The sequence below is a fragment of the Schistocerca americana genome, chromosome 2 (assembly GCF_021461395.2).
Source record: "Schistocerca americana isolate TAMUIC-IGC-003095 chromosome 2, iqSchAmer2.1, whole genome shotgun sequence".
In the NCBI taxonomy this organism is placed as follows: Eukaryota; Metazoa; Arthropoda; class Insecta; order Orthoptera; family Acrididae; genus Schistocerca; species Schistocerca americana.
This window is the reverse complement of record NC_060120.1, coordinates 376,795,971-376,810,591: the sequence shown is the minus strand read 5'-3', so window position 1 is coordinate 376,810,591 and position 14,621 is coordinate 376,795,971. Positions and strand designations below refer to the sequence as shown.

The following is a 14,621-nucleotide window of genomic DNA, read 5'->3' as shown; positions in this document are numbered from 1 at the left end:
ACCGGGAACCATGTACTGCTGAAAAATGGCGTCGCATCTTGTTCAGCAATAAATCATGATTCTGTACTACCCCGGATGCCGCGTGGGATTAGCCCAGCGGTCTAAGGCGCTGTAGTCATGGACTGTGCGGCTGATCCTGGCGGAGGTTCGAGTCCTCCCTCGGGCATTGGCGTGTGTGTTTGTCCATAGGACAATTTAGGTTAAGTAATGTGTAAGCTTAGGGACTGATGACCTTAGCAGTTAAGTCCCATAAGATTTCACACACATTTGAACATTTTTGAACTACCCCGTATGTCCATCGTCGGCGAGTATGGCGGCGGCCTGGTGAGAGGACCAATTCATGCAGTTTTTCAAAGAAGCACAGTAATGTCACTCCTGGCGTTGTGGAGTGGGGAGCCATCAGGTCTGACGTCAGGTCACGTCTAGTAGTGACTGAGGGAACTCTGACGACACAATCGTATTCACATTCACGTATATCCAGCACCCTCGAGTGTTACACGTCATGCGACAGCGTCCTGGTGCTATTTTTCAATAGGGCAACGCTCGTGCACACGTGGCACGCTTCTCTATGAACTATACGAGCACTGTTGAAGCACTGCTGTGGCCAGTAAGATACCCAGATCTGTCTGCGGTGCAATATGTGTGGTCCAGCTAGGCTGTCAACTCTGTCATAGTGTCTATGCAGGATTTCAAGGACCAGTTCTAACAAATGTGAACCAGCTCGGCTCTGAATAGGATACAACACCCTTCTGACCCCTTCCCAGCGGAATCAGTGCATGCAACGTCATACTGATAAGTGGGTTCATACTGCTGTTCTCTGGAAATTTGACCCAGTTTTGTAACGACTGGAATAACATTACGTACCATTTCATCCCATGAACTTTCATTTCGTTTCCTCTTCCCCTTCAGGATGCTTCACATTTTGTAAGGCAGTGTACTGTTATTCTTACTAGCTGTCACTCAAGGCTACGCTCGCATATCGGCAGCTTTGTTAAGATGAATGATGGTAAGTAAATAAGCTGTTGTACAGGCAATAACGTCAGCTGCTCTCACGTATCTGACTGTTCGGGTAAGCGTAGCACGATGCGGGCACCACCTCCCTCCCCTCCCCACCCCCTCCATCCCACCACTATATGTGGCACGCATAGAGTGTTGCTGCCGACCGATGCTTGCGGATGGATATGAGCAGCTGTGCGCATCTACGCATTGTGCTATTTAAGTAGCGATACATATTACAGCGTGTACATTAGAAATTTAATAATTTTTAACGTAGTTTATATTTACTGATGATAAAATGTGTTCCATTCACTTCATCACACTTTTAAGGGTGGACTGTTTTTTCTTTTTTTTTACTTTTTAAAATACCTATGCTCGCCCTCAGCATTCAAGCTACCTCCACACCAAATTTCATCAAAGTCGAATCAGCGATTTAGTCGTGACAGGGCAACAGACGAACACGCTTTCACATTTATAAAACTTTATGTTACGATATCTTTTCTCCTGTGATCAGACTTTGATAAAATGTGGCCTATAAGTTCATCTGTTGCCCCAAACTACGCTCACTTTACCTGTCAAAACCCCATGAAAAATCGACTGGAAATTTTGGAGATCAGCGTGTTCAGACAGACAATTAGACAGACACGAAGGTTTTAGATGAAATGTAATTCATAATATCTTTTCTATTTATGATCCGGTCCAGATTAAATAAGGCCTGTACGTTGCCTCAAGCTGCGCTCAGCTTACCTCTAACCGTAAAAGCGTATTGTCTCACAGTCCTTTTGAACGCCCTAATCTCAAAAACTGCTTAACGAATTTTCTTGGTGTTTTCACAGTTGACATGAGCATGGTTGGGGGCAAAATATATGCTTTTTTTCATCAAAATCGGATCACGGACAAAACAAGACATAGTAATTTTAAGTTTTATCTAAAACCGTCTGTCCGTCTGTTTGAACACGGTAATCTCTAAAACTACTTGACAAAATTTCGTGTGGGTTTCAGAGGTATCTTGGGCACAGCTTGGAGGAACGTATAGGCTTAATTCATCAAAATCGGATCACAAAGAAAAAAAGATTCAAATTTCATTTAAAACTGTCGTGTCTGTCTGGTTGTCTGTTTGTACACGCTAATCCCCGAAACTACCACACAAATTTTCATGGGGTAATAGAGTATAGATAGAGATAATTATTATTATTACTATTATTGTTATTATTATTAGTGGTAGCAGGAACAGCAGTAGTAGTAGTACTGTTAATATTAACGTTATTTGTTTGTAGACAGTGGTATTACATTATCTTCATATATTTTAAAATCTGTTACACTGATCAGCCAGACAGCAGCGGTGTACCGTAGGTCTCTAGAAGAGCGTAGCGTTCCAAAGGATTGGAAAAGGGCACAGGTCATCCCCGTTTTCAAGAAGGGACGTCGAGCAGATGTGCAGAACTATAGACCTATATCTCTAACGTCGATCAGTTGTAGAATTTTGGAACACGTATTGTGTTCGAGTATAATGACTTTTCTGGAGACTAGAAATCTACACTGTAGGAATCAGCATGGGTTTCGAAAAAGACGGTCATGTGAAACCCAGCTCGCGCTATTCGTCCACGAGACTCAGAGGGCCATAGATACGGGTTCACAAGTAGATGCCGTGTTTCTTGACTTCCGCAAGGCGTTCGATACAGTTCCCCACAGTCGTTTAATGAACAAAGTAAGAACATATGGACTATCAGACCAATTGTGTGATTCGATTGAGGAGTTCCTAGATAACAGGACGCAGCATGTCATTCTCAGTGGAGAGAAGTCTTCCGAAGTAAGAGTGATTTCAGGTGTGCCGCAGGGGAGTGTCATAGGACCGTTGCTATTCACAATATACATAAATGACCTTGTGGATGACATCGGAAGTTCACTGAGGCTTTTTGCGGATGATGCTGTGGTGTATCGAGAGGTTGTAACAATGGAAAATTGTACTGAAATGCAGGAGGATCTGCAGCGAATTGACGCATGGTGCAGGGAATGGCAATTGAATCTCAATGTAGACAAATGTAATGTGCTGCGAATACACAGAAAGATAGATCCTTTATCATTTAGCTACAAAATAGCAGGTCAGCAACTGGAAGCAGTTAATACCATAAATTATCTGGGAGCACGCATTAGGAGTGATTTAAAATGGAATGATCACATAATGTTGATCGTCGGTAAAGCAGATGCCAGACTGAGATTCATTGGAAGAATCGTAAGGAAATGCAATCCGAAAACAAAGGAAGTAGGTTACAGTACGCTTGTTCGCCCACTGCTTGAATACTGCTCAGCAGTGTGGGATCCGTACCAGATAGGGTTGATAGAAGATATAGAGAAGATCCAACGGAGAGCAGCGCGCTTCGTTACAGGATCATTTAGTAATAGCGAAAGCGTTACGGAGATGATAGATAAACTCCAGTGGAAGACTCTGCAGGAGAGACGCTCAGTAGCTCGGTACGGGCTTTTGTCAAAGTTTCGAGAACATACCTTCACCGAAGAGTCAAGCAGTATATTGCTCCCTCCTACGTATATCTCGCGAAGAGACCATGAAGATAAAATCAGAGAGATTAGAGCCCACACAGAGGCATACCGACAATCCTTCTTTCCACGAACAATACGAGAATGGAATAGAAGGGAGAACCGATAGAGGTACTCAAGGTACCCTCCGCCACACACCGTCAGGTGGCTTGCGGAGTATGGATGTAGATGTAGATGTAGACATTATGACCGCCGACATATTATCGATATAAACACATCTAGGTGGTAGCAGCGTCACCTGGGGAGGAATGACTGCTAGTAAGGCGCACGCAGGATGCATTCAGTATCAGTGAGCGTGCCGTCCGTGTGCAGAATGGGGAAGGCGCCCGATCTGTCTGAGTTTGACCGAGGGCTAACTGTGGGGGCCCGGAGGCTCAGCATGAGTATTTCGGAAACTGTACAATTTGTGGTGAGTGTTTTCAAAAAGGTGGCAGAACCAAGGTAGAACCACGTCCAGGAATGGCGGCATTACGGATGTCACACGTCGTAAGCTGCGCAGACTGTTAAAACAGGACAAGCGGCGAACTGTGGTTGAACTAACATATGACTTTAATGTTCGGTAGAGTACAAGTGTGTCTGAACACACAGCGCACCGACTACTCCTACGGATGATCCTCCGCAGCCGATGACCCATGCATGCGCCAGTGTTAACACCACGACATCAGCGACTAAGACTTAAATGGGCACGTGACCATCGGTACTGGACGTTGGCGCAGTGGCAGAGCGTTGCATGGTCTGATGAATCCCGATGCCTTCTTCATCATGCCGATGGGGGGGGGGGGGGGGGGGGGGCGCGAATACATCATCTTCCAGGGGAACAGCTCCTTGACACCTGTACTGTAGGAAGGAGACAACCTGGCTGCGGCTCCTTTATGCTCTGGGGAGTATTCACGTGGGCATACATGGGTCCAATAGAACTCGTGCAACGCACCATACTGGGCCAAGGAGTATCGTACACTGGTCGCAGACCACGTGCACCTTTTCCTGACGATTATGTTTCCCGACGGCAGTGGCATTTTTCAACAACGTAATGCGTCATGTCACAAGGCCAGGAGTGTGACGGAGCGGTTCATGGAGCACAGTGCCGAGTTGCAGATGATGTGCTTGCCTCCCAACTCACCAGATCTGAATCCGATCGAACACATCTGTGATGTAATTGAACGTGGTGTCAGTGATCACCCCCTCCCCGGAATTTATGGGAATTGCGTCACTTGTGTGTGCATATTAGGACTGTTGATATTTTTAAAACCATGACGAATTCGATATCTCGTAATTTAAAATGTGTTACTATCTGTCCTCGATAAATCGAATGAAAGAATCGATATACAGGGTGTTTATAAATCAATATCGGGGTTTTAACGCTTTGTAATATATATTATATTAAACTTACAGTTATAAATGATACGTCCAATGAAAGAGCAACTCAAACAGTTTTACGAAGAACCTTATAAATGTTCAATGTGAGCACCACTTGTCACACGGTACACATAAAGTCTATAGCCGTATTCTTCCCAAACGTTGGTGTGTCTTCAGTGATTGTAGCAACAGCTGCTTCAATCCGGTTTCTTAATTCAGGGAGGTCTGCTGGTAGCGGAGGCACGTACACACGATCCTTGATGAAGCCTCAAAGGAAGAAATCGCATGGCTTTAGGTGGGGTGAACGTGGAGGCCATCCAAAACAAGAGCTGTCATTGGGCCCCTTGCCGCCTATCCATCGCTTGGGTACAGACTTGATGTGTGCCGTGTGACAAATGGTGCTTAAATTCAAGATTTATAAGGTTCTTGGTAAAAGTGTTTGAGTTGCTCTTTCATTTGACATATCATTTATAACTGTAAGTTTAATGTATAAAACCCTGTACAGTGTGGGACATATGGGGGCATAAAAATATCGGCTGCACATTGTAAATATGGTGCTGGCTTTAAAGTTGCATATTTAAGTATTGATTTTTTATTAGATATTCCGTAGGCTAACAAAGTAGCAGTCTGCCTATCTTCCTTAGAATAAGAATTGAAAGAAAAATACTTAACTTTAAAATTTGTAAGTTAACTGTTGGACTTTGAGCAATTGAAACGCTTGTATTACAATAGTTTTTTGGTCGAATTTTATGTTCTTAATTAACAACTGTGTACATGGTGGATTATCATGCAATATTTCATTCCAGTTGACGTCTCATACATTATTTTCTTATTTTGTCACTGGCTTCATGTTGAAATAATTTTTTTTGATGTAGAAAACAGCGAGCTGAAGCTAAACGTTGCAGTTTCTGTTGGTGGCGCCGAGCTCCAATTACCTCAGAGTTCCCTCTCACACTTCTCCACAAGGCCGCAAAGACCAATCTTGTCATTTAGAGTTTTGTTCCTCATTTTCAGCAACTGTTTTTGAAGAACGCCGATGTGAAGAAATAGCACACTACCTACGTTAAAAATTGTTTTTCAATGCAACTGGCGTGCTATTTCTTCACATGTTGTTGTTCCAATCACACCTACACCCACTCAGAGCAGACGGGCTTCCTCTTTGTGCCACCTATACTTGCTTGACACAGTCAAAGAGAAAGGCTGGCCGTTATTAAAGCACAAAATGTAGTTCGGCCCTCCCGCACAGTGAAAGTTACATTATGTTCTACTATAATTACAGGAGAACAATTCAAATACACTCCTGGAAATGTAAAAAAGAACACATTGACACCGGTGTGTCAGACCCACCATACTTGCTCCGGACACTGCGAGAGGGCTGTACAAGCAATGATCACACGCACGGCACAGCGGACACACCAGGAACCGCGGTGTTGGCCGTCGAATGGCGCTAGCTGCGCAGCATTTGTGCACCGCCGCCGTCAGTGTCAGCCAGTTTGCCGTGGCATACGGAGCTCCATCGCAGTCTTTAACACTGGTAGCATGCCGCGACAGCGTGGACGTGAACCGTATGTGCAGTTGACGGACTTTGAGCGAGGGCGTATAGTGGGCATGCGGGAGGCCGGGTGGACGTACTGCCGAATTGCTCAAGACGTGGGGCGTGAGGTCTCCACAGTACATCGATGTTGTCGCCAGTGGTCGGCGGAAGGTGCACGTGCCCGTCGACCTGGGACCGGACCGCAGCGACGCACGGATGCACGCCAAGACCGTAGGATCCTACGCAGTGCCGTAGGGGACCGCACCGCCACTTCCCAGCAAATTAGGGACACTGTTGCTCCTGGGGTATCGGCGAGGACCATTCGCAACCGTCTCCATGAAGCTGGGCTACGGTCCCGCACACCGTTAGGCCGTCTTCCGCTCACGCCCCAACATCGTGCAGTCCGCCTCCAGTGGTGTCGCGACAGGCGTGAATGGAGGGACGAATGGAGACGTGTCGTCTTCAGCGATGAGAGTCGCTTCTGCCTTGGTGCCAATGATGGTCGTATGAGTGTTTGGCGCCGTGCAGGTGAGCGCCACAATCAGGACTGCATACGACCGAGGCACACAGGGCCAACACCCGGCATCATGGTGTGGGGAGCGATCTCCTACACTGGCCGTACACCACTGGTGATCGTCGAGGGGACACTGAATAGTGCACGGTACATCCAAACCGTCATCGAACCCATCGTTCTACCATTCCTAGACCGGCAAGGGAACTTGCTGTTCCAACAGGACAATGCACGTCCGCATGTATCCCGTGCCACCCAACGTGCTCTAGAAGGTGTAAGTCAACTACCCTGGCCAGCAAGATCTCCGGATCTGTCCCCCATTGAGCATGTTTGGGACTGGATGAAGCGTCGTTTCACGCGGTCTGCACGTCCAGCACGAACGCTGGTCCAACTGAGGCGCCAGGTGGAAATGGCATGGCAAGCCGTTCCACAGGACTACATCCAGCATCTCTACGATCGTCTCCATGGGAGAATAGCAGCCTGCATTGCTGCGAAAGGTGGATATACACTGTACTAGTGCCGACATTGTGCATGCTCTGTTGCCTGTGTCTATGTGCCTGTGGTTCTGTCAGTGTGATCATGTGATGTATCTGACCCCAGGAATGTGTCAATAAAGTTTCCTCTTCCTGGGACAATGAATTCACGGTGTTCTTATTTCAATTTCCAGGAGTGTATTTGCCGAAAACCGCGAAAAAAGTCTAATATAAAATGAAAATATCGGCATTGAATAAAGCCATTTCGATATCGACATATCGATATATCTGGGAAGAAACTGTTGCCGATATTTATGGATATTTTCTGGGGGAGATATCGATACACCGATATTTTATCGACATACCTAGTACAGATGTAACGCCAACTTCACCCAGCGACCTAACACGACCTTATTGCTGCCATGCCATGAAGCGTCGCCGCTGTTATCCGAGCCAAATGCAGACACACCGAGTATTACGTAATTGGTCATAATGTTCAGGCTGATCGGTGTATATTAATGCGATTTTATACATATTTTATCACATTAAAATCATTGTTATCTGTTAAGTAACAACAATGTAAAGGAATACTATATGTATGAAAAGCTGATCTGATGTCAGATAGAAACTAAAGGCCCTAATTTCACAAGTTAAAATAAATAAATAACATAAGTACACTGTAAACAACAGCGGTCTTACCACAGAAACATGAGGTGCGCTGGACGCCACCCTTGCTTCTGATGCCTCCTCATTGAGAACGACGTACTGGTTCTCTCCGCTAATAAGACTTCGATCGATATGTGCGGATACTGAGTATGCATGTGTTTTGATTTCTCGAATAATGCCCAGAGAAACAGCGAGTGTGACGTAGAGTAAGTTGTGGTCGAGGCCCACGAGAAAGACATGCCGCGGCGCGTACGTCACGAAGGTAGTCCTGAACTCGCTCGCTCGCTCAGCTCAGCAGACAAAATGCGTTTCTAAGCCTTTTAACGCGCAGCTGGGCGTGTAAGTACTAACGAGAATTGCATCTTCCACTGGAATCTGCTTTTATGAAGTCCTACTGATTAACAGTACTACAGCAAAATTTAATTTAAGATCAATACTCGATATAAATGGTATGACGGCTTGTTTACAGCAGTACTCATTACATGCTGGAAGTGGTGCCTTACCCAAATGATAATCATTTTAGCATGATTTGATTTTATTGTACGCCAGTGCAGCCGTAACAAATTATAAGTAGGCCCATGGACTTCCCATCATTATAGGACTAATAACAGTAAGATTCCATAATAGCGGATTGCAGTAAAAGATTCAGTTTTCGTTTGGACGGACACGCCTAGTTACATCTACATCTACATTTATACTCCGCAAGGTTCCCAACGGTGTGTGGCAGAGGGCACTTTACGTGCCACTATAATTACCTCCCTTTCCTGTTCCAGTCGCATATGGTTCGCGGGAAGAACGACTACCGGAAAGCCTCCGTGCGCGCTCGAATCTCTCTAATTTTACATTCGTGATCTCCTCGGGAGGTATAAGTAGGGAGAAGCAATATATTCGATACCTTATCCAGGAACGCACCCTCTCGAAACCTGGACAGCAAGCTACACCGCGATGCAGAGCGCCTCTCTTGCAGAATCTGCCACTTGAGTTTGCTAAAGATCTCCGTAACGTTATCAGGCTTACCAAATAACCCTGTGACGAAACGCGCCGCTCTTCTTTGGATCTCCTCTATCTCCTCTGTCAACCCGACCTCGTACGGATCCCACACTGATGAGAAATACTCTAGTACAGGTCGAACGAGTGTTTTGTAAGCCACCTCGTTTGTTGATGGACTACATTTTCTAAAGACTCTCCCAATGAATCTCAACCTGGCACCCGCCTTACCTACAATTAATTTTATATGATCGTTCCACTTCAAATCGTTCCGTACGCATACTCCCAGATATTTTACAGAAGTAACTGCTACCAGTGTTTGTTCCGCTATCATATAATCATACAATAAAGAATCCTTCTTTCTATATATTCGCAATACATTACATTTGTCTGTGTTAAGGATCAATTGCCACTCCCCGCACCAAGTGCCTATCCGTTGCAGATTTTGCTGCATTTCGCTGCAATTTTCTAATGCTGCAACTTCTCTGTATACTACAGCATCATCCGCGAAAAGCCGCATGGAACTTCCGACACTATTTACTAGGTCATTTATATATATTGTGAAAAGCAGTGGTCCCATAACACTCCCCTGTGGCACGCCAGAGGTTACTTTAACGTCTGTAGACGCCTCTCCATTGATAACAAAATGCTGTGTTCTGTTTTCTAAAAACTCTTCAATCCAGCCACACAGCTGGTCTGATATTCTGTAGGCTCTTAGTTTGTTTATCAGGCGACAGTGCGGAACTGTATCGAACGCCTTCCGGAAGTCAAGGAAAATGGCATCTACCTAGGAGCTTGTATCTAATATTTTCTGGGTCTCATGAACAAATAAAGCGAGTTGGGTCTCACACGATCGCTGTTCCCGGAATCCATATTGATTCCTACAGAGTAGATTCTGAGTTTCCATAAACGACATGATAAGCGAGCAAAAAACATGTTCTAAAATTCTACAACAGATCGATGTCAGAGATATAGGCGTATAGTTTTGCGCATCTGCTCGACGACCCTTCTTGGAAACTGGAAGTAGCTGTGCTCTTTTCCAACCATTTGGAACCTTCCATTTCTCTAGAGACTTGTTGTACACGGGTGTTAGATGGGGGGCAAGTTCTTTCACGTACTCTGTGTAGAATCGATTTGGTATCTCGTCAGATCCAGTGGACGAGTTAGCAGGTGTAGAAACGTAGTTTGTCTGCTGATTTGAGCGAGCGAGCGAAGGACTACCTTCGTGACGTACGCGCCGCCGCCTGTCTTTCTCGTAGGCCTCGCTTGTGGTGGACGACAGGCAATGGTGTCACTCGTTGTACGTACTGCTAGGGACGTCGACGGAGGCGACGGGGCCGCCGGACCCCTGCTCGTCGCTGTCGTGCGGCGAGGGCGAGGAGTGCGTGGTGTCTGCGGAGGGCGCGGCGTCGTGCCGCTGCCGCGAGAGCACGTGCTCGCCCGAGCTGGCGCCCGTCTGCGCCTCGGACGGGAAGACGTACTCCAACGAGTGCGCGCTGCGGCGCGAGGCCTGCCGCACGCACCGCGCCGTGCGCCTGCTGCACCACGGCGCCTGCAACCTCGGTACGTCTGCCCGCCTACCAGGCTCCCAATATGCCTCTTGTCTCATCTGTGGCTTGCGTTTGAGTAAATAACTGGCAGGTCTTCAACGCCTGTACTAGAATGTCTTATAACGTCGTCAGTAAAAGCGGTAAGGAAATAAAAAAATTCATCCTCATCATCGTCATCGAGGGTTAAAATAATCTTTCGTTTGAAACTTCCTAGCAGATTAAAACTGTGTGCCAGACCGAGACTCGAACTCGGGACCTTTGCTTTTCGAGGGCAAGTGCTCTACCACATTATTATTATTATTATTATTATTATTATTTCCCCCAAGACATCCTGTTCAAGTTCGGTGGTTGATCCTTCCACTCAGTTTTTTATTACAGAGGCCAACCGGCTCTCTGACCGAACACGCTGAGCTACCGTGCCGGCATCATCTGAGCTCCCCAAGAACGACTCGCGCCCAGACCTCACAGCTTTACTTCTGCCAGTCTCCTACCTTCCAAACTTAACAGAAGCTCGACATAAAAGTTTTCTGGGTTTGGTACCGCGTCATAATGTAAAAACTACTGCTGCTATAGAAAAGCCAACGTTTCGGCCACGATTGCAGCGGCCTTCTTCTGGGTCTAATGGTGCGTTCTAGCTATGCAGTGTCCTTTATATTTTGTTGTTAGTGTTCACTGCGCATGCCATTACGTCATAATTTTAAAAAGGTAGTTGGTTTATTGGTCACTTAAGGAAGAAGGAGAGGGAACTTTATTTTAATAGGTTATTGCGGTGGAGGGAGAACATGACCTCTGTTGTCCATTGGCTCTTGTGTTATGTGCCATGATTGGTGGCCACCGTCGAATGAGAAGTTTGCTGTGTGTTTACCAGCTGCTGGACGTCGGCCGCGCGGCGGCAGTTACTCGCCGGTAGTGCTCGTGCCTCGTGTTGACAGTGCGGTCTGTTGGGTTCTGATTGCTGGCAGCCAAGATGGGGCAAGCCTGAGTCCATCCTCCCTGTTCATGTTGTTAGGGTGTTTGAGAATTTCGATGGCCTCTCTGATTTTGCGTTTCGTCTTAGTTGGCTGCTTGGCCAACACACAGGCTTCGCTGAATTTTATTTCTTTTCCGCAGTCAAGGTGATGTTCTGCCACTGCGGATTTATTGTGTTGCCCTAGACGAATGTAACGCTCGTGCTCCCGAATACGCGTTGCTATTGGCCTACCAGTCTCGCCGATGTATGCCTCTCCACATTCGCATTCCACCTTGTAAACACCTGCAGTGTGTAATGCATCCACCTTGTCCTTGGTGGAGCCTAGCACGTCCTGGATCCTACGACCACTATAGAAGACAGGCTGCACTCCAGCGCGGCGAAGGTGTTTGCCTATTCGGTCAGTGACGTTTTTCACATACGGTAAGCGTACTGTTGGCTGCAGTTTGTCTATTTCCTGCTTATATTTCTTGCTTGTGTTGGTCGACAAGGCTGTGTTTATTGGCTGCCAGCAATCAGAGCCCAACAGACCGCACTGTCAACACGAGGCACGAGCACTACCGGCGAGTAACTGCCGCCGCGCGGCCGACGTCCAGCAGCTGGTAAACACACAGCAAACTTCTCATTCGACGGTGGCCACCAATCATGGCACATAACACAAGAGCCAATGGACAACAGAGGTCATGTTCTCCCTCCACCGCAATAACCTATTAAAATAAAGTTCCCTCTCCTTCTTCCTTAAGTGACCAATAAACCAACTACCTTTTTAAAATTATGACGTAATGGCATGCGCAGTGAACACTAACAACAAAATATAAAGGACACTGCATAGCTAGAACGCACCATTAGACCCAGAAGAAGGCCGCTGCAATCGTGGCCGAAACGTTGGCTTTTCTATAGCAGCAGTAGTTTTTACATTATGACGCGGTACCAAACCCAGAAAACTTTTATGTCGACTGACTCTGGCCGCGGAAGCCTACGCAATTATATTAACAGAAGCTCTCCTGCGAACCTTCGAGTCCCGGTCCAGCACACAGTTTTAATCTGTCAGGAAGTTTCATATCAGCGCACACTCCGCTGCATAGTGAAAATCTCATTCTGCAAACATCCCCTAGGCTGTGGCCCAGCCACGTCTCCGCAATATCTTTCCTTTAGGGAGCGCTAGTTCTGCAAGTTTCGCAGAAGAGCTTCTGTAAAATTTGGAAGGTAGGAGACGAGGTACTGGCAGAATTGAAGCTGTGAGGAGGGGTCGTGAGTCGTGCTTGGGTAGCTCGGACCGTAGAGCACTTGCCCGCGGAAAGCAAAGGTCCCGAGTTTGAGTCTCGGTCCGGCACACAGTTTTAATCTGTCAGGAAAGTTTACATCAGCGCACACTCCGCTGCAGAGTGAAAATCTCATTCTGGAAACATCCCCTAGGCTGTGGCTAAGCCATGTCTCCGCAATATTCTTTCTTACAGGAGTGCTAGTTCTGCAACGGTCACAGAAAAGCTTCTGTGAACTTTGGAATGTAGTAGACGAGGTACTGGCAGAACTGAAACTGTGAGGACGGGTCGTGAGTCGAGCTTGGGCAATTCAGTTGGTAGAGCACTTGCCCGCAGAAAGCATAGGTCCCGAGTTCGAGTCTCGGTCCGGCACACAGTTTTAACCTGTCAGGAAGTTTCATATCAGCGCACACTCCTCTGCAGAGCGAAATTCTCATTCTTGTAATCTCTCGTTTGTTCTACCGAATATTTGTCTGCCCTTCTCTTCTTTGACTGACCGCACTTCCTCCTTTCTTATTGGTTAAATGTTTGAGTGGAGCGGAAAGAAGACTTTCTAGAAATTACACGATGAATTTTTGGACGAATTTGCGTAGCCGGACAAAGAGAGAGAAAGGTACAATTCACTAGGGTGAGATCTAGTTTTAAAAAAGAAAGATTTAATTGTTTTAAAGTAACAAGGTAATTAAGAAAATTTGATTACTTATTTGAGGGGAAATTTTGCCCAAATTTTTGTAGCCGAACGAATAGCAGTAAACTGACGTATCAGGTATCAAATTCGCCACCATGATATCTACAGTGCTTCCACAAAAAATATTTAATTCCTTGAAAGTAACTTGGGTAATTAGGAAGAACGTAATTAGTCTGTTTCCCGCGTCGGAGGTTCGAGTCCTCCCTCGGGCATGGGTGTGTGTGTTGTCCTTAGCGTAAGTTAGTTTAAGTTAGAGTAAGTAGTATGTAAGGTTAGGGACCGATGACCTCAGTAGTTTGATCCCATAAGACCTTACCACAAATTTCCAAATTTAATTAGTCTGTTGAGAGAAAATTACAGGGTGGATTTTTGTCCGAATTTCCATAGCCAAATGAAGAGTGGAAAATGGACAAATGATGTGACACACTGACCAACGTGAGATCTAGTTTTGCACAAAAAACTTTTAATTGATGGGAAGCAATTAGGATAATTAAGGAAAACTTAGTGGTTTGAGGGAAAATTCTAGTGAGATTTGTCATAGCAAAACGAAAAGTGGAAAATAGAGGAATGGGTTGTCAAAGTGAGCAGCGCGCGATCTAGTATTGCTAAAAAAGTTTAATTACTTGAACTTAATTAAATTAAGAAAAACTTGCTTCGTGATGTAAGACAAAATTAAAATATTTTACGAACAACTGCTGCTTGCTATGTGAATGAAGAGTCAAAAATTATCAAATCAGAGCATAAATAGAAACTTATATAACTTCTCTTGATCTATATACTCTTAATAATAATAATTAACTACCGATTGATACTTAATACATTGCACACACCAAAAGAAGTTTTGCATCACCTCGGTTCCGAGAGTTCCGGAACCTGCACAATTAATTCGAACAGAAATCACCATAAACATCATTTCCACCCTTTTTATTGCTCATGAAAACCACACATTGCATGTTGTACCACCATACAGCGAGACCTTCAGAGGTGGTGGTCCAGGCATTGATGCATGCCTGTATTCGTCGTGGCATACTATCCACAAGTTCATGAAGGCACTGTAGGTCCAGAATGTCCCGCT

At 45.8% G+C, this 14,621-nt stretch overlaps 1 protein-coding gene across 1 annotated transcript in view; it reads left to right on the top strand.

The window, feature by feature from the left end:
- The window catches only part of LOC124594035 (agrin-like), a 536,557-nt gene that overhangs the window by 341,014 nt on the left and 180,922 nt on the right, over window positions 1–14,621 (top strand). The window contains exon 6 of the mRNA XM_047132385.1: window positions 10,394–10,642. Coding sequence (XP_046988341.1) covers window positions 10,394–10,642 — 249 coding nt within the window. The remainder of the gene's footprint in view (window positions 1–10,393; window positions 10,643–14,621) is intronic.